The following is a 27,661-nucleotide window of genomic DNA, read 5'->3' on the forward strand; positions in this document are numbered from 1 at the left end:
GAAAGCTGACCGGAGACCCTCGACGACCTCCTGCCATCAAATCCGAGGACATCGCCCCCCCCCCCGTGCGCGCGCGCCCTATAAAATCCACGCTTCCACCGCAGGGAGCCCGCGCGCTCCGGCTCGCCCGCGCCGCCAGCCCCGGCGCACCAGCAGCGCCTCTCGGCTGGGGCGCCTTCGCGCGCGGGCTGCTGCTGCAAGGGCTCGGCCGGCACGAGGCGAGAAAGGGCTCCCTCTCCGCCGCGCGCGCACAGACCTGGGCTGGCAGGGCTGGCGGGGAGGGCGGCGGCGACGGAGCCGGCTTCAGGAAGGAGGCAGCAGCGGAGGGAAAAGGTCCTGGGCACCTTGAGGCAGGGCGCGGTGGCGGCGTCGAGAGGAGCGGCTGCTGCTGAGGCGGCGGCTGCTGGGCTGCGAGGGGTCGCTCCGTCCGGCAAGCCTCGCCTTCTCCGAGTGGGAAGAGCCTCTCGCCAAGCGCGCTCCTTAAGAGAGGGCTGCTCCCAACTCTGCGCTCGCCTCTCGTAAGCGGTTACGAAACGGCGGCGGGAAAAGGTGGACGGCTGCCACGGGATGAGCTAGGCGCTCCTCTCCTCTCCCCTCTCCTCGCTAGTAGGGGAAGAGCGAGCAGCGCCCGCTCGCCTGCTTGGAAAGGGGCGCATACCTCGCCGCATTCCTGAGGCATGAGGAGTCCCGCGCGAGCGCAGCCGCAGCCCCCGCCGCGGAAGGGCTCGCGGGGAGGGGGCAAGGAGGGGGGAGGCAGGCAGGCGCGGGGGGCGGGGGCGGGGAGGGGGCAGCGGCCGCCCAGCCAAGAACACACGTAGCTGCTGCTTTCCGGGCTCCTCCGCGCCCCAGCCAAGCAGCAGCAGCAGCCGCGCGGCAGTGGCTTCTGGCTGAGGCGGGGGCCGGATGGGAGCCCAGGGCAGAGAAGCAGCCAGCCGCTGGCTGGGGACCTCCGGCGCTTAGCTCGCACCCGGGAGGCTGGCGGGGGGGGGGGATGTCCCTGAATCCACAAGAGGAAAGATGTGGACTTCACTGAGAGAAGTTTGAAGTGGAAATACTTGCGGGAAATTGAAGTGACCCTGAATTTCTTTATTATTATTATTACTACTACTATTATTATTATTATTATTATTATTATTATGCGCGAGGGGATTATTTCGTATGGGGAGCTCACGCATTCGGGAGTCAAGGGGTGTGAGCCACGCGCCTTTCTAGAAAGTCCAAAGTCTCCTTGGGCATTCACAAGTTCTGCAAACTCGCGGGTGCGAAATTGAGTCAAAAGCCGTCATCTGTACTTGGTGAGCGGGCCGTCCCAAGCGCACAGGATTGCATTCCCTGGTATCGGGGAGAGAGGGGGGAAAAACCCTCACTCGAGTGTGAAATTTGCAGGGAACCCGGAGAATGCTGTTCTCATGCGGCGAAATTAAACGTTGAGGGACGCCCTGAGGAGAGACCAAAACGCACGAGGTTTTCTCATCTCCGCCCTCTTTCACACGTTGCTCCCCCATTTCTAACCAGTGTATACTAATCCTTCTACTGCAAGGCCGCCCTTCACTCACCCACCCTTGAAGTCATCACCTATAAAAAATAAACAAACGCAACTCAGGAAGCGGCTGCCCAGTGCATTTCTTTGGCTGAAACTGGCGCGCTGCAGCTGAAGTTCTTGGATTCCTGTCGACTCGCAAGTCCCACGGGGGAGGGAGCGGGGCTTCCACCCGACTTAAATCTTCATTTAGTTTAGTTTGAGGCGGAAGGAGAAGGAAGGAGTAGCAGGAATGCAACGTCCAAGTTTGACCAGCCATCATTTCCTCAGACCCTGGAATGTGGCGCCTCGCCTCCCGCGCCTTTCCTCGGAGGGAGAGCGCGCTTCTGCTCGCCGGCACGTGGGCCGGCCGGGCAGCCCGGGATTTTGGGCGGGAAAGAGCCTGACGAGAGGAGCTGCGCGAAGCCCGACATTCGTGGAAGTTTGGGGGGGAGGGCGAAGCCTTCCGAGAGCGCTTCTAGTCATCAGCTCAGCAAAGCACACCGGGCAACCCAGTCAGATGGGCGGGGTACAAATAATAAAAACACTATTATTACTACTACTACTACTTGACAGCCCTTCGTGCGATTTTTACAGCCCATTCGGGGAGGGGGGTCTTTCCTTCCACAGCAAAGCATTAGAAAAACCAAAAAAGTATCGTCCTCAAAAAAAGGTGCCTCACACCGAATCAGTCCGTCTGGTTCAGTATTGCGTCCACTAACTGGCAGCTGCTCTCTGTGGGTTCCGACAGGGGACATTTCCCAGGCCGACCTGGAAATGCCGGGGATTGAATCTGGGTGCTGCAGAACAGATGCTCTGCCGCTGAGCTACGACCCTTCCGCATTGGGAAGCCTCCAGAGGGGCGCGCGAGGGAGCGCTGCCGAAACTGGGTCTTTGACCCGGGTGAAATAAAGCCTAGTTTGGCCCCTGCCCAAAGTATCCCTAGACATATACAATGTGCCACTGAAAGGAAAGGCTGAAGAGAGAAGAAAGGTTGCCACTGTGTGTCTCCCTGCTAGAACAATGCAGCTGTCTCCCTGCGAGGGGAAAGTGGTGAGAAAGGAAGAGGCGAAGCGAGTCGAACTCCATGGCTTCCGCCCGCTTGTGCCCTAGGATTTATCCCCGTAGAGGCAACGGGGAAAGTGGACTCCTATTTCCACCAACAGGACGCCTAGGCAGGACCCAGCGGCCTGCGGTTAGGCTGCTCCACCGAAGAACCTTTAACGCAGCCGCTCTTCGCTTTCGGGGTAGAAAAGCCCTGATTAGGACCGCGCGGGAAGAGGGAGCGCCCGCAATTGCCTCGTGAAGAAACCAAAGTGAACAGCTATGCTTTTGGAGAACGCTGCAGAACAGTCATCTACAAGCTCGTCTACGGGCCTGTGCCTTCTCTGAAGGTCTAGCTCTCCTGGCTTTTTTCAGACTGCGAGCTGAGGGCTCAGCCTGACTGAGACCCGCTCCCTGCTCATAGAAAAGGAGGGCGTGAGGGAGCGGGGAACACTAGACCACTTCTCCCGGGCCTCTAGCCTTCTGCGTGCAGGATCCATCCATTGACTTGATGATGGACAAGCATTCCATCAGTTAGGCCTCCACCTGGTGCAGCCCAGACACGGGTCTACAGCCTCAGCCCTGGAAAGATGGGAAATGCACGCCTTTATCTTCCTCACACTCCTTAGGCTAAAAACAAAGAAGCGCAAGAGCCCAGCAAAGGGTGTCGCTCCTCACAGCGGCAGATCCATTCCGCACCATATACCGGTAGTTAAAGCACATTCGATGCACGTGTAAGGCGCATGGCCTCGCCCCCAAAACAATCATGGAAGCGCTTTCAATGTATGGCGCGCTTTTGCACTAAATCCCATAGGAGGCGGGGTGTTTATAATCCTCGCAACACTACCCAAAAAATTGAAATAATCCCCTTCCATGAGACACAGGCGCAACTCATCTTGGCCAAGCTCGTGTCCAGAATCTACCCGGGAAGCGAAAGGATTCTGTATGTCTCTGGTGGCGCAGCGCACACCTCAGAATGAGTCCACCTTGATGCGCGGGCCGAGTCCTGAACCGCAACGTGCATCCAGCTACAGAAAAGGGAAAGTGGGCGAGAAAGGGAAAGAGATCCTGGAAGAAAAAGGATAGGAGGACAGCCAGGCACTCCGAAGCAGTCCCTCAAAGGCTCTGACGCACAGCAGCATCTGCTGCCCTTTGCCTACCTATAGCCAGTCGCTTTTGAATTATGGTGCTGGAGGAGACTCCCATGGACTGCAAGAAGATCAAACCTCTCCATTCTGAAGGAAATCAGCCCTGAGTGCTCACTGGAAGGACAGATCGTGAAGCTGAGGCTCCAGTACTTTGGCCACCTCATGAGAAGAGAAGACTCCCTGGAAAAGACCCTGGTGTTGGGAAAGATGGAGGGCACAAGGAGAAGGGGACGACAGAGGACGAGCTGGTTGGACAGTGTTCTTGAAGCTACCAGCATGAGTTTAACCAGACTGCGGGAGGCAGTGGAAGACAGGAGTGCCTGGCGTGCTCTGGTCCAGGGGGTCACGAAGAGTCGGACACGACTAAACGACTACAAAAGCCAGTCGCGCAGGATGGTGTAGATACGCCTCCCTTGCACCTGGGAGAAACGAGGCCCGTTTACCCCTACCCTGCCCGTGCTTTCTCTCGGTCGCAACGATGCATCAGGCGAGGCTCCTTCTCCCAAGCCAGCGCCCCCCCCCCACCTTACCTGGGTTTGGAAAGAAGACGGGAAGCGCGGGGCGAGCAGGAAAAGGTGGCCCCGAGGCTCCGCTGCGCGCCTGCCTCCGCCCCCGCGCAGGTGTGCCTGATTCTGATTCCCAGCCCCTCACCCAAGCGCCGGGCCGCGTCGCAGTCCTACAGGCGGGGAGGAGGCGCAGCATCAAAAAAGACGCCTTTCTTCGCGCCCCCCGCGGCCTTCAGGAGCGAGCCGTCGGAAGCGCCTGCGAGTCGGGCGGACCCGAGAGAGGGGGGTGCAGCGGGCAGGGCGAGACCCGGGAGGGGGAAAGAAGGGAAGACACGCGAAAGGAGGAGAGCCCGGGCCCAGCAAGCCTCGTCTCCTGGCGCAGACTCCCCGATCCTTCCGACTCCCGCCTGGACATTCAAAGCAACCACGTACGCGCTGCTCGCCGCCGTCGGTCCTTTGCTCCGCGTGGGTTAAGGCTCAAGATTATCTCCAGGATTGCTGCTGCTGCTGCATCTGCTGCGCCCACCGAGGGAAAGATAAGCCGCCCTTCCGAGATCGAGAGGTCCCAGCTGCCCAGAACTGCCACATCCAGAGAGCTCCCAAAAGAAATGGGCTTCCTTTTTGCCAGAGACCGTTTAGAAGGGATTCCCTTTAACCCTCCTCTGCGCGGAATTCTGCGTAGGAGGGGGAAAGCGGAGCAAGGTCCATTTGTTGTCCAATAGCCCTCCCTAGTGGCCACTGTTGTTATTACAATCAACAGGAAATCTTGCCATATCCATTCACCTTTCCATCTGTCAATAACGGGTTGCTAACAGCTGGGTTGGGACGCGGGTGTCGCTGTGGTCTAAACCACAGAGCCTAGGACTTGCCGATCAGAAGGTCGGCGGTTCGAATCCCCGCAACGGGGTGAGCTCCCGTTGCTCAGTCCCTGCTCCTGCCAACCTAGCAGTTTGGAAGCACGTCAAAGTGCAAGTAGATAAATAGGTACCTCTTCGGTGGGAAGGTAAATGGCATTTCCGTGCGCTGCTCTGGTTTGCCAGAAGTGGCTTAGTCATGCTGGCCACATGACCTGGAAGCTGTGCACCGGCTCCCTTGGCCAATAAAGTGAGATGAGCACTGCAGAGTCGGCCACGACTAGAGCTAATGGTCAGGGGTCCCTTTACCTTTACCTAACAGCTAGGTTTGGGGTGCTGTTGCCTGGCGCAACAGCATCAAAGCCGCATTTCCTTCCGCCACCCCCCTCACTACACGGCAAGAACTTAAAGAAAAGTCTAGCGGGGGTAGAATTGGATGACATTGACACGTACCATAGACTCCTGTGAGGGCATGAACTATCATGCCAAATCTCATCAGGATGGTTGGAGTACAATGCAGTACACCTACACTGGCAGCTTTTACAGCTTGGGGGTGGGTAAAAAAACACAACATAGGTTGTCACACTATATTCCTAACTATATTACTGAGGGCATCGACTTAGTAGAATGATGTTTTTGTTTGGAACAGATTGGAGCCCCTAAGGCAGTTGGTGTCTTGTGTGCCTCTTTCTGGCAACTCCTGCAGCCAAGCTGGTGCCAAATGTATAATTCTGCTTTTCTTTGGACCACATTTGGCAAGGCCAAGGGGGTGGGATGGGTCTCATTGTCTGCTTTGACTTCACCTCCAGAAGTGCACTCCATTGTCTCTTGAGACAGATGGATGCCAACAAGCTACTGATTCAAGAGCCTGTGCTCCAGGGGACCCCCCCAAAAAAATTGCCTACCTCATTATTCCCAACAGCCTAGATATCTATTTGCAAGGCAACCAGAGTTATTTCGTTGACCGGGAATCTATCAGATCATATATCCATCATGGGGACTTAGACTGTCCCAACGTCGGAACCTTCTGGGCTTGCTCCAACAATTTTGAGCTTACCCAAAGACCTTGTACTAATTAGGGGTCAGCAAACTTTTTCAGCAGGGAGCCGGTCCAATGTCCCTCACACCTTGGGGGGGGTGGAATATATTTTTTGGGGGGGGGGATGAACAAATTCCTATGCCCCACAAATAACCCAGAGATGCATTTTAAATAAAAGAGCACATTCTACTCATGTAAAAACGCGCTGATTCCTGGACCATCCGTGGGCTGGATTTAGAAGGTGATTGGGCCGGATCTGGCCCCTGGCCCTTAGTTTGTCTACCCATGAATTAGCCCATGGACCCACCAAGCCTCCCTGTTTGGCTGTCAACTGATTGGTGGTGCCTGCAAAGCCCTGTGGGAAATGACTTCACAAGACTTGACCATCACTTGATTGTCAATCGTTGCAAAGCCCTTTGCAAAGCACTCTGCAGACTACCTGGCTGCTCTGTAGTCATTCCTATACTTGCCATTGCTATGATTTACCAACACCATGCTTTATGGGTGGTTCGCACAACTATTCTCCCCACCCACCCAAGTCAACCCAAGAAAATTACTTCATTGCATTTCTGTGTGCTGAACCAGTCTTCAGAATGCTTAAAATACCTTGTCTAGATCACTGTGCAATGTGTCACAATCTGAAGATACATTGATAACCATGGGTGGATACACGTAGATCTGCATTGCACAACCACGCACAGGCCTTTAGCCTGAAATAAACCAGCATGTTAATCCCAAAGCATTGATGGTTGCTTTGGACATTGTTAGTTGGGAGAAGGAAGCAGCACTCTTAAGTGAGGAAAGAGCTCCAGAAAGAAAGAAAAGACTGTGAAAGTCTGACTACATTTCAGAAGTCTTAAAGCACAGGGATCTAGGTACCTTCTCAAACATGTGTTTCTGATATGCAGCATTTGAATGGATTTTCCCTGGCTATTAAAAGAAAAAATGAATGAACCATATTGTAATGCTTGCCTAAGATCTACACCACACTGTTTCACAAGAGGCGTGTTCAGGGTGAAAGTTAATATGATTTATAAATGACTCACAAGCACTTCAAACTTCCATTTTTTTCACTTTCATGATAAGGAAAAATCACAACTTTTTAGCTGCTTATGTTTCTCTGTAAAACACTGCATACATTGGCAGTGCTAAGTAAACATTGATATGTACCTAATACAAAAAAATTATTTCAGAGGACTTTGTTTAGACCTTCAATTGGGTCTGTCCCAAGTAGGTAGCATCAACTAAACCCATCAGTCAGCAAAGGCCTCACCTGAGTATAGCTGCCTTGTTGCATGAGTAAAAGTGAGGAACGGAAACTTCTGAATGTGCTGTGTATTTTACCAGGCTGTTACTGTGTGTTTGCTGTTAATCCCAAACTCAGCCTTTCTATGTATGTTCTAGGAGCCCATCATTATCCTGGGTCCCATTCTTTTCATTTCCCACATCCTTTAGCCACTTGAGCAGGTAAACCTACCTGTGGCTATTTTAGCACAATCAAATGTGCAACGAAGGCTATTTGTAGCAAAACGTTGGTTTTTTGCATTTAATATGCTGAAATTCTAGTCTAATGAAACATATTTGACGTTACTGAAAACTATTTTGTTCTGTTTACTGTGTGCCTACGTGCTGAGTACACAATGTGCTATTCAGAAGGCATTCCTGAAATGCGCAAACATTTACCAGCATATTCTGGTCTGCCTGAATCTTGGATAATGATGTTACTTTGGAATCTTAATCCACCTATGCAGAAGTCATTTGCTTAAACTCTATGCGTCTTACTTCCAAATAAATGCATTTATAAAGTATTGTAAGATTCTCTAGGAAGGAACATGTGGCTCCAACATTTTTCTTCTTATTCAGTAAACAAGACAGGCGGAGAACTTTTATCTAGATGTAACATCTAACATATCCACATGCTTAATTTTCTATTTTGATAAACTTAAAAGAATGTTTTTCTTCACGGAGGAAAAAGCCTCTGGAATTGAATCCAGCAAAAGATAGTTATTCTCACAGCATCTTTTCCAATGTTTCTTAAAAACTTTTTTTCAGGGTGACATGTGCAAGTTGGCCATGTAGCTTGGAACCACGGGTATTTTCTCATCTGTCAGGCCTGAGCAATGTGTGATCTCCCCTATGGAGCGGAATGTAGCCAGGGGCAGTGTCCAGCAGCTGATCAGGAGCTCGATAAGCCTTCTGTTTGTGATTCCTGCCTGGAACGACAAAAACAGGGGTGGGAGGAGGATTGTTCCTGGCAGGCCACCGTCCATAATGAGTGGAGTGTTTGGCTTGGCAGGCCAACATATAGGCATGCCGATTAGGAATATTCACACCGACACAAATTCTGTGCCTTCTCATAGTGGAATACCAGGGGAGGCTGGTCTCCTAGAGAGCAAACAGAGCACTGCTGCACCTCAGTTTCCCCACAGCCAGCTCCCACTGGCCTGCCTTCTTGCAAGATGCCCAGAGAGTGGCAGTGACTGTCAGCTCCTTCCTCCTCCTCATTGTCTTTATAGAACTCAACAATGAGGAAGATGGGGACAAAAGTAAAATTAGCTGAATCTACCTGCCATTGTCTTTGGCTTTAAACTTACTACTGCTTTCCTTGTCTTCCACCCTACCAGTCCCAGTCTGGTGGGAAGTGTCCTCCTGATCGTGGTTTTTCCTCCCCCCTGATCCAAGTTTACTATGATTTTGTAGGTGATGTCCTGGAAAGGTGTAGCATGTTATGTGATCACAAACTTTTTATCACTCTACGTATCCCAGACAAGGAGAGAAGCCCACCTTTTCCATGGCTGCCATGTTCAGGTCTTTTTAATTGACAATATATCCATTCCTTCCAGACACTTTCTTGCAATACAAAAAAGGAATGAAACAAACTATGCTTTTTGGTGCTTTTTTTAGCAGCTTAAAAAAGCAAGCAGGACAACTGCATCATGGGCCATTTAGATATTTACATTTTATTCCTATAAGGCAGGGGTAGCCAACTCCCAAGAGACTGTGATCTACTTGCAGAGTTAAAAACTGACAGTGATTTACCCCCTTTTTGTGGGTTCAGGTCAAAATTGTTGAGCTTCTTTTTATGGGCTGCAGGGCTAAAATGTTTAGCTTTTTTTAGGGAAGCCAAAGTTATTGGGCTTCTTTGGAGGGAGCCAGTGATCTACCACAGACGTCCAGTGATCTACCAGTAGATCACGATCTACCTGTTGGACGTGCCTGTTATAAGGTGTCAGCACTCTTTACCCTATTTGCATAAAATAACCAATGCGAATTGATGATGATGATGTATTACTTATGTCCCACCCATCTGATTGAGTTGCCCTAACCACTCTGGGTGACTTCCAATGGAATACAAAAACATAATGAAACATCAGACATTAAAAACTTCCAGATAGAGGGCTGCCTTCTGGTCTCCTGAATGTCATATAGCTGTTTGTCTCTTTGACATCTGATGGGAGAGTGTTCCACAGGGAGGGTGCCACTGCCGAAAAGGCCCTCTGCCTGGTTCCCTGTAGCTTTGTTTCTCACAGTGAGGGAACTGCCAGAAGGCCCTCAGCGCTGGATCTCAGTGCCCGGGCTGAATGATGGGGGTGGAGACGCTCCTTCAGATATACATGCTGAATAATGAAGTTCAAACTTCCAGCATTAGCCTAATCTTTTAAACAGGATGCTGGAACACTAACAGACTAACAGTCATGGGGGTTGTAGATGTTCTCTCTTCTTTTTCTTTTAAAGTGGAAAATTATTTCCCTTAGTGACAATTTATTATACCATTCTGGCTTTTTAATCTGATCTTTCCTTTACATAATGCTCTGAAAGGAATACGCCAACGTACTAATAAATCAAAAGCCTGGGAAACAAAACATGGCAAAACGGTTCCACTAATAGAAAAGACAATGTTCATGAATACTTACTTGTCTGTAGGTGAACATTTGTTTTCATGTAATTAAATAACTTGCATTGGCTCTGACTTACCTTTCTGAATCTTCTAAAATGAACACAATGGTTTAAGAAAATAGGCTTAAATTTTAAAGTTGGATGTATGTGTCAATGAAACACGCAGTTAACACTTAATTAACTTCGCAGCATGCCCAGAATGAAAAATGTATGAAAATCTATATAAAGCTCTTTTACAAAATCAGTTTGCCTAGAAGGTTTGCCAGTAACTTCAGACTTTGGCTTCAATCCTTTACTCGCTTACCTAGAACCAAGTCCGATTCAACTCAGTGGTGTTTCCTTACTTATTCAGTGCAATTACCTTAGGAATTTGTTCTCCATCATTTAGCTACCTATAGTTGGAAAGTCATTTTGGATAAACACACTGGACCTGAGCTGCATTTAGGGCCGTGCAAGTGGTTTCCCCAAACACGGCACTGAGTGAAGGGGGCACAAAATTGAGAAGATCCATTATTGGGCAGGGTACAAATATTATTATTATTACAGATAGGTAGCCGTGTTGGTCTGCCATAGTCAAAACAAAAAAAATTCCTTCCAGTAGCACCTTAAAGACCAACTAAGTTAGTTCTTGGTATGAGCTTTCGTGTGCACACTGAGTATCTGAAGAAGTGTGCATGCACACGAAAGCTCATACCAAGAACTAACTTAGTTGGTCTTTAAGGTGCTACTGGAAGGAATTATTATTATTATTATTATTATTATTATTATTATTTCAGCCCTCTGGAGCTGCTATGGGTGCATGTGCAGAGACGGTTTTAGGGTAGTGCATCCGGTTCAGCCGTATTGGGTGCTGCGCTGCAGAGGGTGCCACAAAAATGCTGTAGAACAAACAAGAGAGGCAGGGGGCATATAATTTTAGCATTGTGCTGGGCACTGTTAAAATGTGAGAGCACCATGGGCGGAGGGTGGAGTTCCATTGCCCAAGCAGAAGTTATTTCCCTCACACAATTTCACTGAATGCAACCCATGCTATTTTTCCACTGAAGCTGAACAGAACACCATGGATGCAGATCCTGGTTTGCTCTCCTTCTCCCCCACCCCACCCGCCGCCACCTCCCAGTTAAGTAAGATCAGCAACTTGCTCTGCATTAAATTACGTTTAAGTTTGGAACCTCCTGGAGAATGGGTTCGTCAACACGGCATGCTGCCTAGAGAACCTCCTTTATTGTAGTGCCAACATTCACGCACATGCTCTAGCTAACGTGTCCTTGGTTTTCCAAAATGGTTCCAGTTAATAGTGCAGTGCTGCTACCCCTGCCTTCACCACCATGAAATGTAATCTGTGGTGCGTCTGGATGAGTTGTGGTCTCTAGCCAAGGAAAGAGATGGTGGAGGGATCCAGGCTGGGGGGAATCTTGAACAGAGGTCTGGGGGACAAATCATATCACCCCAAAGTAGCTAAGCGGGTCAACGCAAAAGGGAAGAGGCCAAAGGGGCTCACCTCCCCTTTCCTGTAAATTGAAAACTGCAGCAGCAGCTGCTGCTTTTTTTGGGGGGGGTGGGGACAAGATACAGTGGTACCTCGGGTTACAAACACCTCGGGTTACAAACACTTCGGGTTATAGACTCCGCTAACCCGGAAGTACCTTAGTAAAGTTAAGAACTTTACCTCAGGATGAGAACAAAAACTGCACGACGGCAGCGGGAGGCCCCATTAGCTAAAGTGGTACCTCAGGTTAAGAACGGTTTCAGGTTAAGAACGGACCTCCGGAACGAATTAAGTTTGTAACCAAAGGTACCACTATATATCATTTAAGTACCTTGGCATTTTATGTCAAGAACTCAGGCCAAGCCACCTGGTTCCTCCACCCTGCTGACAGGCCAGTTACACCAGCATAAAGCCCCTATATCCCTGACATCAACACTGGGGAGTATCTCAAGATATATGGCTGCTGGTGGCTTCAAAATCCAAAAGCTCCCCAACCAGCACATTAGGAGCACAGGATGGCATTCTAAGGATGGCTTTGTGAAAGCCTGCTGCCCGGTGAATGGAAGAGTGTGAACTTAGCACACAATAGGGGAGAGCTTTTTATTAATTTAGACACCCAAATATGGCATGAAAGCTTCTAAGCTTACATGCTCGCTGCTGCAACCCTAGCTTTGCTACGTGATTATAGCACCGTGTAAATTTAGGTTCATGATGTCACATTTTTGAAGCCACAAGGGACCTTTCAAATTGGCCAACGGGATGAGCTATGCAGGAGGCATGGAGAGTTGTGCAGCAGTTCCTTCATCAAAAGCATTAACTTCCCGTTGAGCTAGATTGTATCTTTTATAAAGATAAGAACATCCGTACTATGGAGATGACTTCAAACAATATTTTGCAGTGTGTCCAATTCATGACATTAAATGAGAGAGAGCAATGAGAAAAATGACAGCCGCCAGCATGGCTCCTCCAATACTCATTTTTTCCATTGAGCACAGATCAGTAAAATATTTTAGTCATGCATTTCCATTTATAAATAAAACAGCTATAGATAAGATGAAATACAAGGTCAATCTTTCCATTTAAAAAAGAGCAACATTTCCAATGCTTAAATTATAACAGGAGGGGCAGAAATCACAACATGAGTCAACTTGACAGGGAAGCATTAGGGAGTTTTAAACAGTTTTAAAAATGAACTTAAATTGGATTGGATCCAGAGTGTCTGTTTCATGAACAGAGGGACTCCTTCAATATGTATAAGCTCCTGCTGGACAATGGCGAGGGGTAGACAATTAGCTGTTCCTAATCAGCCTTCACATTACCTCCTACACTGATCTGGAGAGTCTTGCAAACCCCTGGAGCCGCTTTTGGGGATGCACACTGACCTGCTGGAGAAGCTCATTCCCCATCTTCCTCCAGTGGGAGCATCTCATAAATAAAGTTCCACTATAGAAACTCTGTATCTAAGCAATGGCATAGCGTGAGGGAGTCTACAGGGTGGTTGCCCTGGTGCAAAATTGTTAGGGGCAAAAAAATTCAACACCCAGTGCTGCCTCAATACAGCTGTGCGCTTCTGTTGCTGGGCTCCGCTGAAAACAGTTTCTCCATGCAAACCAGGATGTGACCTCTCCAAACAACGGATCAACTATCTCTGCAGCTGTGATCTCCTGGGTCACGCAGGTGCAGTTAGGCAGCTAAATGCACATACGTACTCCATCTCTCATGTCCTGTTCCAAGCACTATACCACAGTGGAACCACCATTTTGGTTTTGGATGTTGTTTTTTTTAAAAAAGTCACATGCCTTGACTGCTGCTCTTTCTCAGTTTCATTCCCTAGAAAAAGTTTGGATTTTCTGAGGCAGGACATGGGAATTAAACACTGCTGTTGCTGTGACAGAAGAAGAAGAAGTCGTCCAATTTTTCACCCTATGGATTTCAGTATCAAACTGGATTTATGGGCTAGGATCCAAAGAACTATGAAACTAGTATGATGAGTCCAAATTGACTTTAAACTTGCTTTTCTCAAAACCTTAACCCCCTCCCCCTGCCACACGGCAAATGGACTTCTGAAACTGACGTGAGTTTCAAAAACAGACAATAATGTGACATATGGGGAGGCACAAAAAAGGAAAACATTTTACTGGGCCTTTGTATGAACCTAAGTAGTTCTTTGGATACCGTCCACAACATTCCCAAACTATATATAGCTTTTGTAACATCTGCCTTTTGAGTCACACCTACCTGGATTAGTTGCGGCTATGCAGTGTATGCTCCATTTTCTAATGTGCTCCCAATGATTATGCTTTTTAAAAAGAGTTTCTTAGCTCATTGCACGGAGAGTGACAACTGCTAACGACACGCCAGTCTGTAGTCTGTGCAGAAGCAGGGGTGCGGAAGTGCAGGTGCTGTTGGACTGCAACTGTCCTCAGCCCTAGCCAGCATGGCTGATGGTCAGGGGTGATGGAAGTTGTAATCCAACAGGATCTGGCGGTAAACCTACAGGTTCTCCATCCTAAAGCTCAACGGCTGAAAGAAAGCCCAGAAGGAAAAGAGAATATGTCACAGACATGCATTGCAAATCCTTCTAGCTACAGCACTTTTCAGAAGAATTTTAAGTGCCTGCTTAAGATGGCCTTTGGCAGAGAGTCTTCGAATTAGATGAAATCTTATTATTTTGCTGATACTGGTCTTTGTCCCCCATGACATGCTTGCAGAGAAGCTGGTGAAATGTGGTCTGGATGAGGTAACCGTTAGGATTGAGGGGTCTTAGTAGACCACAAGCTTAACATGAGTCAATAGTGTGATGCAGCAGCAAAAAAAAAGCTAATGCTATTCTAGGCTGCATCAACAAAAGTATAGTGCCCTGATCAAGGGAAGCAGCAGTACTGCTCTATTCTGCCTTGGTCAGACCACACCTGGCATACCATGTCCTATTTGGGTGCCACAATTTAAGGATTTTGCCAAGCTGGAGCATGTGCAGAGGAGGATAACAAAGAGTCTGGAAACCAAGTTTTATGAGGAATGCTTGAGGGAGTTGGATATTTTTAGCCTGGAAAAGAGGAGACCAAGATATGATAGCCATCTTCAAACATCTCAAGGGCTGTCACATGGAGCAAGCTTGTTTTCTCCTGCTCCGGAGGATAGGATTCGATCCAATGGCTTCAAGTTACAAGAAAGGAGATTTCGACAGGAAGAACTTTCTGACAGTTAGAGCTGTTCAACAGTGAAATGGGCTCCCGCGGGAGATTATGGAGTCTTCTTCCTTGGAGGTTTTTAAGCAAAGGTTGGATGGCCATTTGTCATGGATGCTTTAGTTCAGATTCCTGCTTTGCAGACAATTGGATTAGACGACTCTCTGGGTCCCTTCAACTTTACATTCTAGGATTTGTGATCCACTGAGTCTTTGGGGTGGGACAGGCCACACATCTAAATAGCATAAATAGTGCTAGTGACACCATTTACTCTTTTGTGCAACCTCTACTTATTCCATACTGAGATATATATATTTTTGTAATGGGAAGGGCATTTTCCACTTCACTTAATATGATAAGTACACAGTTTTCTCTCTTTTCCCATCACACTTAAACTAAAGCTGTATTTCTATAGCTTTCACAGTGCAAGAGTTCTTATGTATTTCTGTAAGAACGCAGTCTGTTATACAAGTAAAACTGGATGTACATACCTTAACTCACAACTGCTTGGCATCCATAAAGTTTAAATGACCATGACTTTTGTCTGAGTGAGTTAGCTATACCCACAGATGTTCCACCCATAATTCTTTACTCCTCTATTTCCAACTTCAAACACCCATGCTCCCCATAAAAAAAAAATCTCTCTGATCACCTTACACATAATCTCTGAACAACCTTGATCTTATTTCACATAAAGAACACGTTCTTACCTGTTTCTTCCTTGTCATCTGGTTTTTGTGTCCTCCAAACATTTGAGGTTTTAACACACACGGAGATCTGACCTGACTTGAGATTTGCTCCATCAGCAAAAATAAATAAATAAAATAAAAAAATCCACCAGTGGAATTCCAAAGCTGTGAATATTCAAAACCATATTGCTAAACAAGTATTTTTGAACCAAAAACAAAATTCCAGGCATCGTAGAGACAAGACAGCACAGCATTTTGTTCTGAGACAGTCAAAAGATAACACTTTTCTGAAGAATCAGACAGACCATGGAACTTGGAAGAAAGGGAAAACTCAGGTCAGCTCAAACTCTTTTTCCATCTAGTTTCCTAATTTGATTTATGCAGGTGGTACCCTAACAAGCAATAATAGTCATTTGTGCTGCAACATATTTGCCTGCAATGCCATTCTAGTGTTGCTTCAACGTCTCAATTTTAAAAGGTGCACTTTTTATGGTTTAGTTTGATCCACTGCATTCAATGAACTGGGCAGTGCAATCCTATGAATATTTCTCTTCAACATCTCAATTTTAAAAGGTGCACTTTAAAAAAAATAAAAAATGGCTGAGTCTGATCCACTGCATTCAATCCTATGAATATAGGATAGGGCAGTGCAATCCTATGAATATTTCTACAGAATTAAATCCCACTGTGCCCAGTGGAGCTTACCGCCAGGTAAGTGTGCAGAAGAATGCCACCTTAACCCTAACTTACTCACATGAGGAAAGGATAAATGTATTGGGGGAATTTAGTGAAAAAACAAAGGGCCCACCCACACTTTCGTTTGACCCATGTTATCATCATATTCTGTGTCAATCTCTTATGCCAGGCCTGAGAGCTTTCCCCCTCACACTTCTTGCTCCAGTTAAAACCTGATGTTTACCACTGAATTGGGTTTGACGAGATCCCCGCTTCCTAAACTGCTGTGAAAATATGATTCCTCATACTTTCCCTGGAACTGTGTTTGGAGGCCATTTGATCTCACCTCCTTTATTTGCTGCCTACCCCTCAAGGATCATTTCCAGTTTCTGAGCATTGCACTTCCAGTTCTCAGCACGGCTGACCTGACCTTGCAGGTTCCATCTTTTTTTCTAAATCCCCTCTAGTTTAGTGCTCACATGAAATTATTGATCGTATGATATATGCACAAAATATTTGCTCCATTTCTTGCTTTAGGCCATAATTCAGGCCTTCATTTCCCCCCATTCCATATTAGGAAATCTAAAAATGGCTATACCTTTCCCCACCTTTGACAGAAATGGATATATTATGGGCAAATAGGTCAAGGATTGTTTTTGGTTTGGCTTCATTCAGCTTGAGACTGGGCATCTTTAAAATGTATTCTTTAAAACATAACCACATATACCTTTTAATTTTGCAGGAAGTACTTAATGAAATTTGCAAGCATATTAGACCCACCTGAAGGGGGTGAATCCTGCCAAAATTCAGGAGGGCAGCTGTAGTGATTTTCCTGCATGGGCAGCCTGTACTGTTTTGGACTGGAGAAAAAATGAACCCCACTTGAAATTGATGGGACTTAAGTTACAGCACAATCCTATCTAGTGAGAAATAAGTTCTATTGCATGCAAGGGAACTTACTCTCAGGCAGGGGTGCTAACTTGCATGGGGCGGGGGGAAGCGCCACCCTGCATAATTGCTCACACGATGTGGGGCATGGACACCATTTGAATGACAATGCTCATCAACTTTGGGGGGGGGGGGCAAACATTTTATTAGTGGGGGCTGAAAAGACCTCGGCCCCTAGGAGTTGGCTCCTATGCTCTCAGGTAAGCGGTGCTGCCTTAGACAATGATTTAAATCACATTGGTTTCAGTGGCTCTGCTGTATTGTATGAGACTAAGGCTGCAAACTTCTTAGCTGGGAGTAAGCCCCATTGAATTCCACAGGACCTACTTCTGAACAGATATGAACAGGACTGAGTTCTAAGCCTGGATTCAAGTCATTCTTCTCCCCATGGCCCTCGACCGCACAAGGCATCTACAATTTGAAGTGCTCATGCATTAGACTCTCTCCTCTGTCCTCTGCAAAAGAAAAAAAAAATCAGACTAGCTTAACAAAAGCAAGAGACTTTCTAGAAAACTGTGTACAAGCATACACACGAAATGATGTGTAACACAGGAGAGAGACTTTCGACTGAGTCATAAAGGAGTCTCACCACAACAATTATTTATGTACTGTCTGATTTCACGGCAGTGATGTGTTTGAGCATAACTTCAGGTATCTGACTCAGTAGGAGTTATGCAGGCGAAATCCATTCTCTTGTATATGTCACACATGAAGGAAAATAATAACAGGACTATTAAAGCAGCTGGAAAAACAGACGAATACAGAAAACATTTGCTCAATTAGGCTTCATAGCAATTACCCAATTTTATAGCTTATTAGAAAAATTATTTGGCATGGTCCCATTGCAGGTGAGAAAACAGGACCTTTAAACATGACTGTATCATTTAAGAAAATGTATTTAGAGGGACGGTATTTAAACAGAAATTCAACAGTGACATCATGTGGTGATACTTCAGTTGATTGTGACACAGGGAAGGTATCTTCCTCCTACTAACTGTAGCTTCCATGCTCTTCTAAAGGCAGTTAATAAGCATTGCCAAGTTCCTGCAGAACCCTTACTCGAGAGTAAGGCTCACTGAACATAGCAAGACTTCTGATTAAAGGCACATATGGCTAGGTTGCATTTTGCCTCAAAATTGGCTCACAGCGTGATTAGAAATACTTTATATAGACAACCTTTCATTGCAAAAGTAATGGTCTGTAGGAAGAATCCAAGTGCTTAGCTTAGACATTGCTTTATGCAAATCACATCATAGTGCGAGTACTCAGGGAAATAAGTGAGTCCTTATTGGTGAAATAAACTTCAATTGGCTAAACTGTGAAGAGCTACAGGAGATGAATTTTGATCCATATTAAGACTGTGTTTATAGTATGACATTTACCTAATCCATGTTTAGCTATCTTTGATCCTGAAGACAAAAAGGATGGCAAATTAGCAAGCCCTACAAATTCAAACTTGAGCCTATTATTTCTGCTTGAGATTAAACTGCAGGCTTCACAAAAAGCACATTAAATTCAGCAAATAAACTTTCAACAGATTCGAGCACACAGGAATGTAAAACTACTTTATTGGTCACAGCATAGAACATTTCAACTCAATAAATATTGATCCCCAACACAGACATCATTTATGACAAGGACAAAGTAGGTCCCTGAAGTGTGTTTTGGAATGGTGTGGAGAGGTGTTGCTCCAAGATGCATCCTGTAAACTGGGGTCAATTGTTTTTCTTGGGCATTGCTGCATTGAAGAGCACATAAAGGAGATAGCCTGTTCCTGAAGAGAAGACACACAACATTAGGTCAGATCAAGCACAAATGCTTTAGATGATGGCAATTTATTAGCATAAGCTCTCTTTTTTTAAAAGTATTCATGCCACTCTTTTGCTCTAATCTTATTAGACTGACAGAAAATGACACAATATATGCTAAGTTTCTTCAGGCTAAAAGGAGCCTGTTTTCCCATTCCTTTTATATCGCCAGACCAATTAAGTACATAAAGGGAGGATTATGACATTTCTGAGCACAATTCAAAGTGTTGCTGCTGACCTTTAAAGCCCTAAATGACCTTGGCCCTGTATACCCGAAGGAGCGTCTTCAACCCCAGCGTTCAGCCCGGACACTGAGATCCAGCACTGAGGGTTCCTTCACTTAGAGAAGTGAAGCTACAGAGAACCAGGCAGAGGGTCTTCTCAGTTGTAGCACCTATCCTGTAGAACACACTCCCATCAGATGTCAAAGAGATGAATAACTTTATGTATAACCATCATAAGACATCTGAAGGCAGCCCTGTACAGGGAAGTTTCTTAAGGTTTAATGCTTTATTATGTTGCCATATATGTTGGAAACCGCCCAAATGGCTTGGGCAACCCAGTCAGATGGGTGAGGTACAAATAAATTATTATTATTAGGCAAAACTCTCAAAATGCCGTAAGTTTTTTGATAAAAATTGCCATCTTAAACTCTTGAGCTTTCAGAAATTCTGGTAAATTAAAGTGCTTCCAGCATGCTGTTTTCAATACAGGGATCAGGAACCTGCAGCTCTCCATATATCACTGTATACTCTAGGCCCCATCAGTTCTGGCCAAGGTCAATGATTACTGAAGCTGTAGTCCAACAACATATGGAGGGGCACAGGTCCCCCATCATTTTCCTGGCAGCTGCATTTTAACCTGAGCTTCCATTCAGAGGCTTCTGCCTCATGTTTTGGGCTTTAAAAAGGTTCCCAACAAATGATTGTAAAGACTGCATTCTCAAAGGTGTCAGAAACCCACTCAGTCAAATAGCTAAGTAAAGTAGGCATTATGGGAAAGTGGCATAGGAAAACCTGCAAGCTTGAATGTAAACGCTCATCCAAATTTGCCTACTGAACAGAGTGGGGATCTGGGTTCCTTTAAGACAGAGCTCTTATAGACTCAAGTGATGTTCACAACAGAAAGAGGAGAAAATAATGTGGAGAATATTCACAAACAGCAGTCTGGTATCTCTTGTGCTTTTACACTGGTTTTCCTAAGCATGTTTTTAATAACACGGTAACATACAGCACAGAATTTCCAAGTTCCCAAGTTCCTGTTTTAGATTTATGCAGAGGAGTGGTACTTTCTCTCTTAGAAATATGAACACATAACCAGAGACATCTATGACAGCTCTGCTGCTTCTCTGTTAAAGTCTTACCAAAAACGGAAAGGATCATGGTGGTTCGATACAGCATTGCATCCATTGTTCCACCTTTTAGGTACACTGGAATGCCATTATCTTCCTAATAACAATGACAAAGATGCAGAATTCATGAGTTAAGACTCTTCTCTTTTAGGATTTATTTTTTAAAATTGAAACCGATTATGCTAGAGTTACAATGTTAGAAAGCTAACTCCGGCTCTTTTTACTCAAGTCCAGGCAAAAAGTACAAAAAGTTATTTCCTGCATAGCTGCCAGTTATTCAAGGCTAAATTCTGTAATTTGGAACATCTACCTGATATTGAAAGTTCACCAATACTGAAACAGCCCTCTGTTGAAAGCATGCTACCATATACTGTAAAAAGAGACTCTACTGCTCAGCTATATATGTCATATGAGCAGTACGGCTGGGCGATAACTGGTTTTCAGCATCACAGTATATAACCAGCTCAACATCACAATAAACCAATATATAATGATGTCTGAAATAAGGATAGAACCATGTGAAGCAAATGGGCTAAGGTCCTGGGAACTGCTACCTAGACAGAGAAAGGTGGGGAGGAAGAAGCAGCCAAACCTTGTGTTGATTACTGGATGGGGTGGAGTGGAGGTGGAAAGCAGAAGAGGGGAACCCCCACATCCGTATTCTCCTAAGGATAAGCCTTATACCCTAAATATTTCTGGGGGTGGGGAGAGATACATTACTTCCTCAGCCCAGGCAGGCTAAAATGAGTTGCAAGGAAGCAACCAGAGAGGAAAGGCAAGGAGTGGAAGAATAAATCAACCAGCTCTAACGAGCAGCCTATTTGCAGCCCATTCCTATGCTTGTTTACTTAAACATCCCACCAAGTTCAATAAAACTCAAGTCCCAAGTATGCATACACAGGACTGCAGCCTAAATTTAGTGTGTACTGGGACACCGTTCAACTGATTAGTTACAATATTCTTTTTATTGACCCTAGTCAAATATGATCAAACTTTCTAAAGGGTCAAGAATGCCCTTATGTAAGTGGCAATACATTGAGTGCAGAACTGGTTAATCAACCAGCAACCGTGAAAGCAAGGAACTGTTCCCTCTTCAACCCTTATCAGAGCTTGTGTCACTCACAGATCTCTCATTCAGCCACTATGAGGGTATGCTCCAGTCAAACTGTCCCAACCCCATCTACTCTGTGGAAAATGTTTGGTGCTGGCTCCTGCTCAGTGGGGTTGGTTGTTTTGTGAGCATGTGAGTTTAGGTGCACCTGCTGTGTTTCATAAATGCTATTAACTGTTGTAAGAACTCAAATCAGAAAACAGGCTATAAATCTACTGAATAAATTTTAGGAGCAGGTATCACCTGCATTCTCTCTATAAAGAATTTTTGTCCTCATCCTTTCCAGTTAAGCAACATGTCCTGGTTCTCTGGCCATTTGCTAAACTCCTGGCATCTCTAAATGGGAGCACAACAGTAAAGAGGAAACACAAAGCATGTGCATACATAATCATAAATTAGGGTGAGCAAATTAGCTAGTCAATAAGGATTGAGTCAGCAGCCTACATAGTGCAGGGAATGTGAGCACTGTAGCACAGGACAGCAGCGGTGCAGTGAACGTCAGCACTGTGGACGAAGGCATGTATGCACACTGCAATATACTGCCTTAAAGGGTCATGGAAGACATCATTTCATAGACAATGGTGACACTACTTACTTGTGGTTCTGATTTTCCAGTTAACACACAGATCAGCCAGCAAGATTAGAGACCAACTTTCTCCCTCTCAGTTAAATGACCACCTGTCACTGCCCAATGCCACTTTTCAGGCAGTGCAAAGTCTGTGGGGCCACTGCCACCCCCAGGGAGCAAGTAAAGAAATCAGCCAGCAGATTCCACAATGGCCACAAGGAAAGGAAGCACCCGTTTTATCAAGGCATACCACTCTTTGCTTAATCCTTCTGCAAAAGTTTAGCCACATTTCACATGCCAAGGGAGATGACATTCAGTGTGAAATTTGCTGTTATTTTGCAAAGACTGAGAGAGGGACTAGACTCTGAAGTCTTCTAGAATAAAATAATGAAGGAAAATACTTTTTTGTAATTAGCATGCTTTGCTAGGGTTTTACTGGTTAGGGGGTTGATCAAATAACTTATTCCTTTAAAATTCTTGATCAATTTTTGACTAGTCAAATGCCAACACAATGTACCCACCACTTTTGAAAAGATGTCCCATTTTGAACTACTCAACTTAGATGGGCTGATGCTTTAGTGGGCATGGCTTGGGATGCAGGGGGGAGGGGGCCAAGAAAAACTATTTTATGAAAAGTATTTGATTATTAACATTAAGATTATTAACATTAACATTAAGGACAACACAGCTGAAATCACAACTTTGGAAAAACCAAGTCATGAATCAGACTACCTAGATGATAAAACAAACTATCAAGTAAAAATATTACAGCACATTTTTTACTCATAGCAAGCAGAATAGTGTCTTCTTACATTAGGGATAGAAATCTGTAGCCATCCAGATTCCTGCCTACCCTGACCATCAGTCATGCCATCTGGAGGGCTGCAGGTTCCCCACCTCTACCCTGTACTGTTCAGCATGACAACCAAGAATGATCAAAGACTGTTAGTACAGCTGTCTATAGAACACACAAAAAGGTTTGAGTTCTAACTTATGATACCCAGCACCACATAGATTATTTATTAACTAGTCACAATTTGCTAGCCAGGTAGGACATTGCATATATTTTTTAAGATACTCCCAGAAGCTAAAATTCTGATTTGTCTTCAACAGCTATTGCTGTATCTTTCACATGTAACTTAATTGCATTCGTAAGCATAAATTCATTCATACAAGCATGCTATTGGATTTCAGATAATTTAGCACTACTGAGAAAATAAGCAGCTATCACACAGCAATCAGACTGTGTGGTCTTAAAAGATCAAAAAAAGAAAGATGGCTTGGACGCTAAATGCCATTAGTGGTGCTACGTAAAGTATATTCATCGCAAAGAAAAAATCATATATATATATATATTTATATAGATAGATAGATAAAAACAATATTAAGAGGTTCCATTACAATGTCATTTGTTCTCAAAGTATGCATGCAACCATACCTGGAAATGTTTCTGTAATTCCGGAACCTTGTTTGTAACCTGCCTGCGGGAGGCAGTGCTTATGGATTTCTGAGAAATTTGCCGAAGTGTCTGCAAAACAAACAAAAAAATTTCTTTTTAAATTATTATTGGAAGTAGTGCTTCTTTTGTTAAGGGTACACTCATATGCACAATTACTTGGGAAGCAAGTAAACTAAACACTAGTGGTTTAGACCAAATGTAGTTAGTGACCACACTAGTGTACACAGAATGATAATCACAGTTTTCTCTGAAACGAAAATGTTAGCTATAGCTTAATGAGGCAAGCCTACTTCAGACTATGGCTAACAACCCTGGCTAGTTTTAATAAGCCATACTTAACACTATAATTTTTGTTCTGAACCTACCAAACTGTAGTTAGTTAAGAATGAAAGGAAGTGTTTGATCTTATATGTCAGTGCTGGATGTGGGGAGTGTATTGTTCAAGGGCTTGCTTACATAAAGCTTAATCATGTTTTGCTATTATGTGTAAAAGCAGCTATTCTTGTATATATTTAACCTGTGCTGACCATTGCTGCCTCTCTCATTGCATGGCCATTAGGCCCCACTGTTTCACCCCACATTTCTACCAACTGAAAATACAGTAAATCTACATAACTCTGATGAAAGGCACACAAGCTTGTGTCACATGCCTCTTTAAGATACCAACAAAAAACCTGTTGCTTCTGCCAAAAGCTAACAGCTACTTTGTTGAAATCCTGCTTTTCCCAACCCAATTTCTGCTTCTTAATCTGCACCATGTAAAAAAGGAAGTTGGTGCACCAAGTGAACAATACCCAAACCACCAAACTGGGAGACCATAGACCAACACCTATCTTTGAAAATCAAAGGACTTTGACATGGAAACATTACCAACCAATGAAAATATAAAGTAAAATACATTGGCTTGGATCCCAATATGTGAACTTAAGACCCATGGAAATAAAATGCCTCATCTCCTCCTGGAAGCCACCTTAGCCCACCTACGCCTCCCCAGATGCCCTCTCCTCCATTAATGTGTGACAGCCACCGTGGAGGAAATAACTGCCCCAAATTGGGCAGACTTCTGAAACCTGATATTGGCAAATTTTCCCTTCAACCCATCCTCCATGGCACCCTCCCCAGCCTTCTTAAAAGAGGTTTTCCAGATCCCGCCCCCTGACCATTTACAAGGCCCAAACCAGCCACAATATGACCACCCCGACCCCCCCCCCAAAGCCCGATAACTTAACTCAAGTATGGTTCCTTTTTAAATAGGCGTAGTTTAGTTTTAAGCAGCCATTTCGACAAATAATACTATTTTATTATAGCTGTTTTTGTGGGAATTGCTGAGGGTGCGGGGTTCACTTTTGCTGCATATTTGCTACGCTGTGTTTTCATTTTTCGCTTTTAACACTGCGTGGAATTTGCAGCCTTGAAAAAGGCAGTTCACAACCGCAGGAAATGCAATAAAAGGGGCCTCCCTTCACTCGTCTATCTCGCTGCTTTCGCGGCTACTTTCCCAACAGCAAAAGCCACCCAAGTCACAGGCCAGACCCTCCTCCTCCTCCGGCCATACCAAAAGGTTCCGAAGCATCTTGGCAGCTCTTCCTCTTCACCTTCCTCCTCGTCTACGCCGTCGCCTTCAACGCAGGAACAAGGGCACCGGAAACAGGAAGCGAGACGCCGCTCGACGCCGCCTGACGTCACAATCCCTAGGCGACCATGGCGACCGGCGCGCGCATCCAAAGCGAGAGCTTCCGGTATTAATCAACAAGCCGCCGTTCCAGTCTTTCTAGCCGTTGGCACCTCTATGGTTAAGTATTCTTTTTTTAAAAAAAATCTCCATAGCGGCGAAAGGCAGATCAGTTTGAGATCGGAAGTATCATATATAACCAGGACGGGTGCCGTCTTTATTTGTAAAGCCTATGAACCTCCTTGTCATTGAGAGACAGAGAGAGCGGGACTTCCTCTTAGGCTGCGGAGTCGTGAGCCAGAGGGAAACCTAGAGCGCCACAAGCGGGCTGGCGGGTGACCTGCAGTGTCCCGCCGCCTTGCTTGCTTGATTTACCCGGCTCTTAAGCGCATCCCTGGGCAGGGCAGCCAAGTCCTCCCGAAGCCGGGAGGGAGGCGCTTTTGAAGAGAAGGGTCAGGTTCAACTGCAAAAAGATGCCGGCCCAACTCTCCTCCCCTCCCGGTCCCTTCTTCTTCAGGACTTGGCCAGAAAATGGCTATGCCCCCCTTTCCCCTCTTGAGTAGTTGTTTTATAGGGATAGGGTGGGTATAGCGTTCTTCCCTAGCACGTTTGTTAAAGAGAGGTTTTGCTTTCCTTTTAAAAACACTGCACAGACGTTGCAACCTTTCAAGGGCGGTTATTATATTTCCCATAAATGCAAGAAAACGGCCACCGCCCCTTAAACCTTCCTCAGCATCCCCACCCGCAAGCGCCGCTTGACTGCTGGAAAGAGGCGAAGGTCTTGCTTTGTAGCTGCCGCTGCTGGTTCCTCTGCCTGGCGGGTAACTTTTAAGGGTGCAAGAAGGGCCCGAGAAAGAAAGTGGATGGGCAGAGTTCAGCTGGATAATTTGCAGTTTAGGGACAAATTATGAAATTCTTCTGGCCTGCCACAGGTTCAGCTACAGGGAGATTGCTCCAGGCAAACCAAGCAGCTAACTGGCTGGCTCAGATGCAGGCGATGCTCCCAAGAAGAGGACATTGAACACACAGAACTTCCACTTCAGACTACTGGATAGTTCCAGTGCACCCTCACTGGAAAATTTCTAAGCCCAGAGTGTTTTTCAATAAGCAACTAGAGAGGGCAGTTGTGCTTTGAGTGTTTGAGGCACTTCACATTATCTCAGTAATTGTTAGCAATCCTTTATTCCACTTTTGCCATTGCCCACACCAGAGTCACATAACTTTCCATCCTTATTTGGTTTGTGGAATCCTACAGCCTAAGACGGTGAAGGGGAACTAGCAACCTTCCAGCAATTGGGAAACTGTTGTTTCCTATTTATGATCTGTACACCACCCACCTTACAATGGGGTCTGGACAGTTAACAATACAGTGGTACCTCAGGTTAAGAACTTAATTCGTTCCGGAGGTCCTTCTTAACCTGCAACTGTTCTTAACCTGAAGCACCACTTTAGCTAATGGGGCCTCCCGTGTTGCCGCCGCGCGATTTCTGTTCTCATCCTGAAGCAAAGTTCTTAACCTGAGGTACTGTTTCTGGGTTAGCGGAGTCTGTAACCTGAAGCGTATGTAACCCGAGGTAAAACTGTAAAGGATAAATAAAAAACAATAAACAAGGGCACTAAAATGAAAGTGTAAAATAACCAAAGTATAAAAACCAATAATTGAGATTTTGCTGCAACTGGCTTTAACAAAGAAAACATTAGCACGCTAAAGACTACAGCACCTATCATCCCTGACCATTGGCCATGCTAGCTGGGACAGATGGGAGTTGAAATTCAACATCTGGAGAACCACAGTCTCCTTTAGCCTAGAAGAATGACATTGTTTGACTTGGTTTGAGCAATTTCTTGTATGGAACTTTAGATAAAAGTGTTTCCTTGTTCTAGCTTCTTTCCTCTGGGGTTTACATTCCCAAATGACCTACTAGTAGATGCAACATCTGACCAGCTCTCAGTCTTCAGAAGAGTCTACTTTTGCACCTGACCTGGTGCCAGTGGTTTGGCGCTTCCTGAGAGCCCCAAGCTTGGCAGCAATGGCAGTGGTTGGCTGCCATTTTAAATGATCCAAAATGCAATGCCCCATTTCATATATATATTAAATTAAAACAGTGGGCAGCCACCACAGATGAGATACATACTTGGCTCCTATTCAAAAGCAACACTGATGTGCACCTATCACTAAAGAGCCTACAAAAGAGGGCAGCAAGTTGCCACTGCTGTCACGTCAAAAGGTAAGTGTAGTCACGTTAGAAGGGTTATGTATTGGGGCCCATAATTCCTAGGCAAGTTGGAGATGCATTATTAGGTAGTCTTGGAACATGAGGGCTTAGAGCCATATTTGTGTGAGTAGGTGCAACTCTCACTTCAACTTACTCCTTGGAAGAATGTACAAATCCATCCATCCATCCATCCATCTTTCTTTCTTTCCTCACTCGCTTATTTAGGATTGTCTCTCCCAAGCCTGAGGGGGAGAAAGTGGGGAGGCTGTAGTGGGATGAAGAAAAGAGGCAGCCACCATCATGTTGGACCCATATAATAAGGGCTGTTATTTGTTATATCTTTGTCATCATGCAAGTTTGACAAGGTTTGTTGCTGTTTAATTTTAGTTCAGCAATGCTCAAAGAAGAGGCCTTACAATGGCATAGTTTCCTGGAACTTACTACTAGTTATTTGCATGACAAATTGTCCCTAATGACTGT

General features: G+C 45.6%; 2 protein-coding genes across 9 annotated transcripts in view; both read right to left on the minus strand.

Moving 5' to 3' along the window:
* Positions 1 to 4,873, minus strand: part of COL12A1 (collagen type XII alpha 1 chain) — a 115,896-nt gene extending 111,023 nt beyond the window's left edge. For 3 of the 8 annotated variants that reach the window (XM_083729652.1, XM_083729656.1, XM_083729658.1), the window contains exon 1: positions 257 to 499. The gene's annotated coding sequence lies outside the window, so the exon portion shown is untranslated. Of the gene's footprint in view, positions 1 to 256; positions 601 to 4,649 lie in introns of those variants that run through there. The other 5 variants (XM_083729655.1, XM_083729660.1, XM_083729654.1 and 2 more) reach the window with 3 other exon arrangements.
* A 13,661-nt stretch (positions 4,874 to 18,534) lies between these two features.
* Positions 18,535 to 27,544, minus strand: COX7A2 (cytochrome c oxidase subunit 7A2). Its single transcript, XM_083730979.1, has 4 exons — positions 24,849 to 27,544; positions 23,273 to 23,362; positions 20,168 to 20,252; positions 18,535 to 18,770 (listed from the first exon to the last, which is right to left on the minus strand). The coding sequence occupies exons 1-4, from the start codon at positions 24,864 to 24,866 to the stop codon at positions 18,712 to 18,714; spliced, it is 252 nt and encodes an 83-aa protein (XP_083587105.1). The 5' UTR covers positions 24,867 to 27,544; the 3' UTR covers positions 18,535 to 18,711.
* Between the last annotated feature and the right edge of the window lie 117 nt (positions 27,545 to 27,661).

Source organism: Podarcis gaigeae, assembly GCF_964106915.1.
Source record: "Podarcis gaigeae genome assembly, chromosome: 3".
Taxonomy (NCBI): Eukaryota; Metazoa; Chordata; class Lepidosauria; order Squamata; family Lacertidae; genus Podarcis; species Podarcis gaigeae.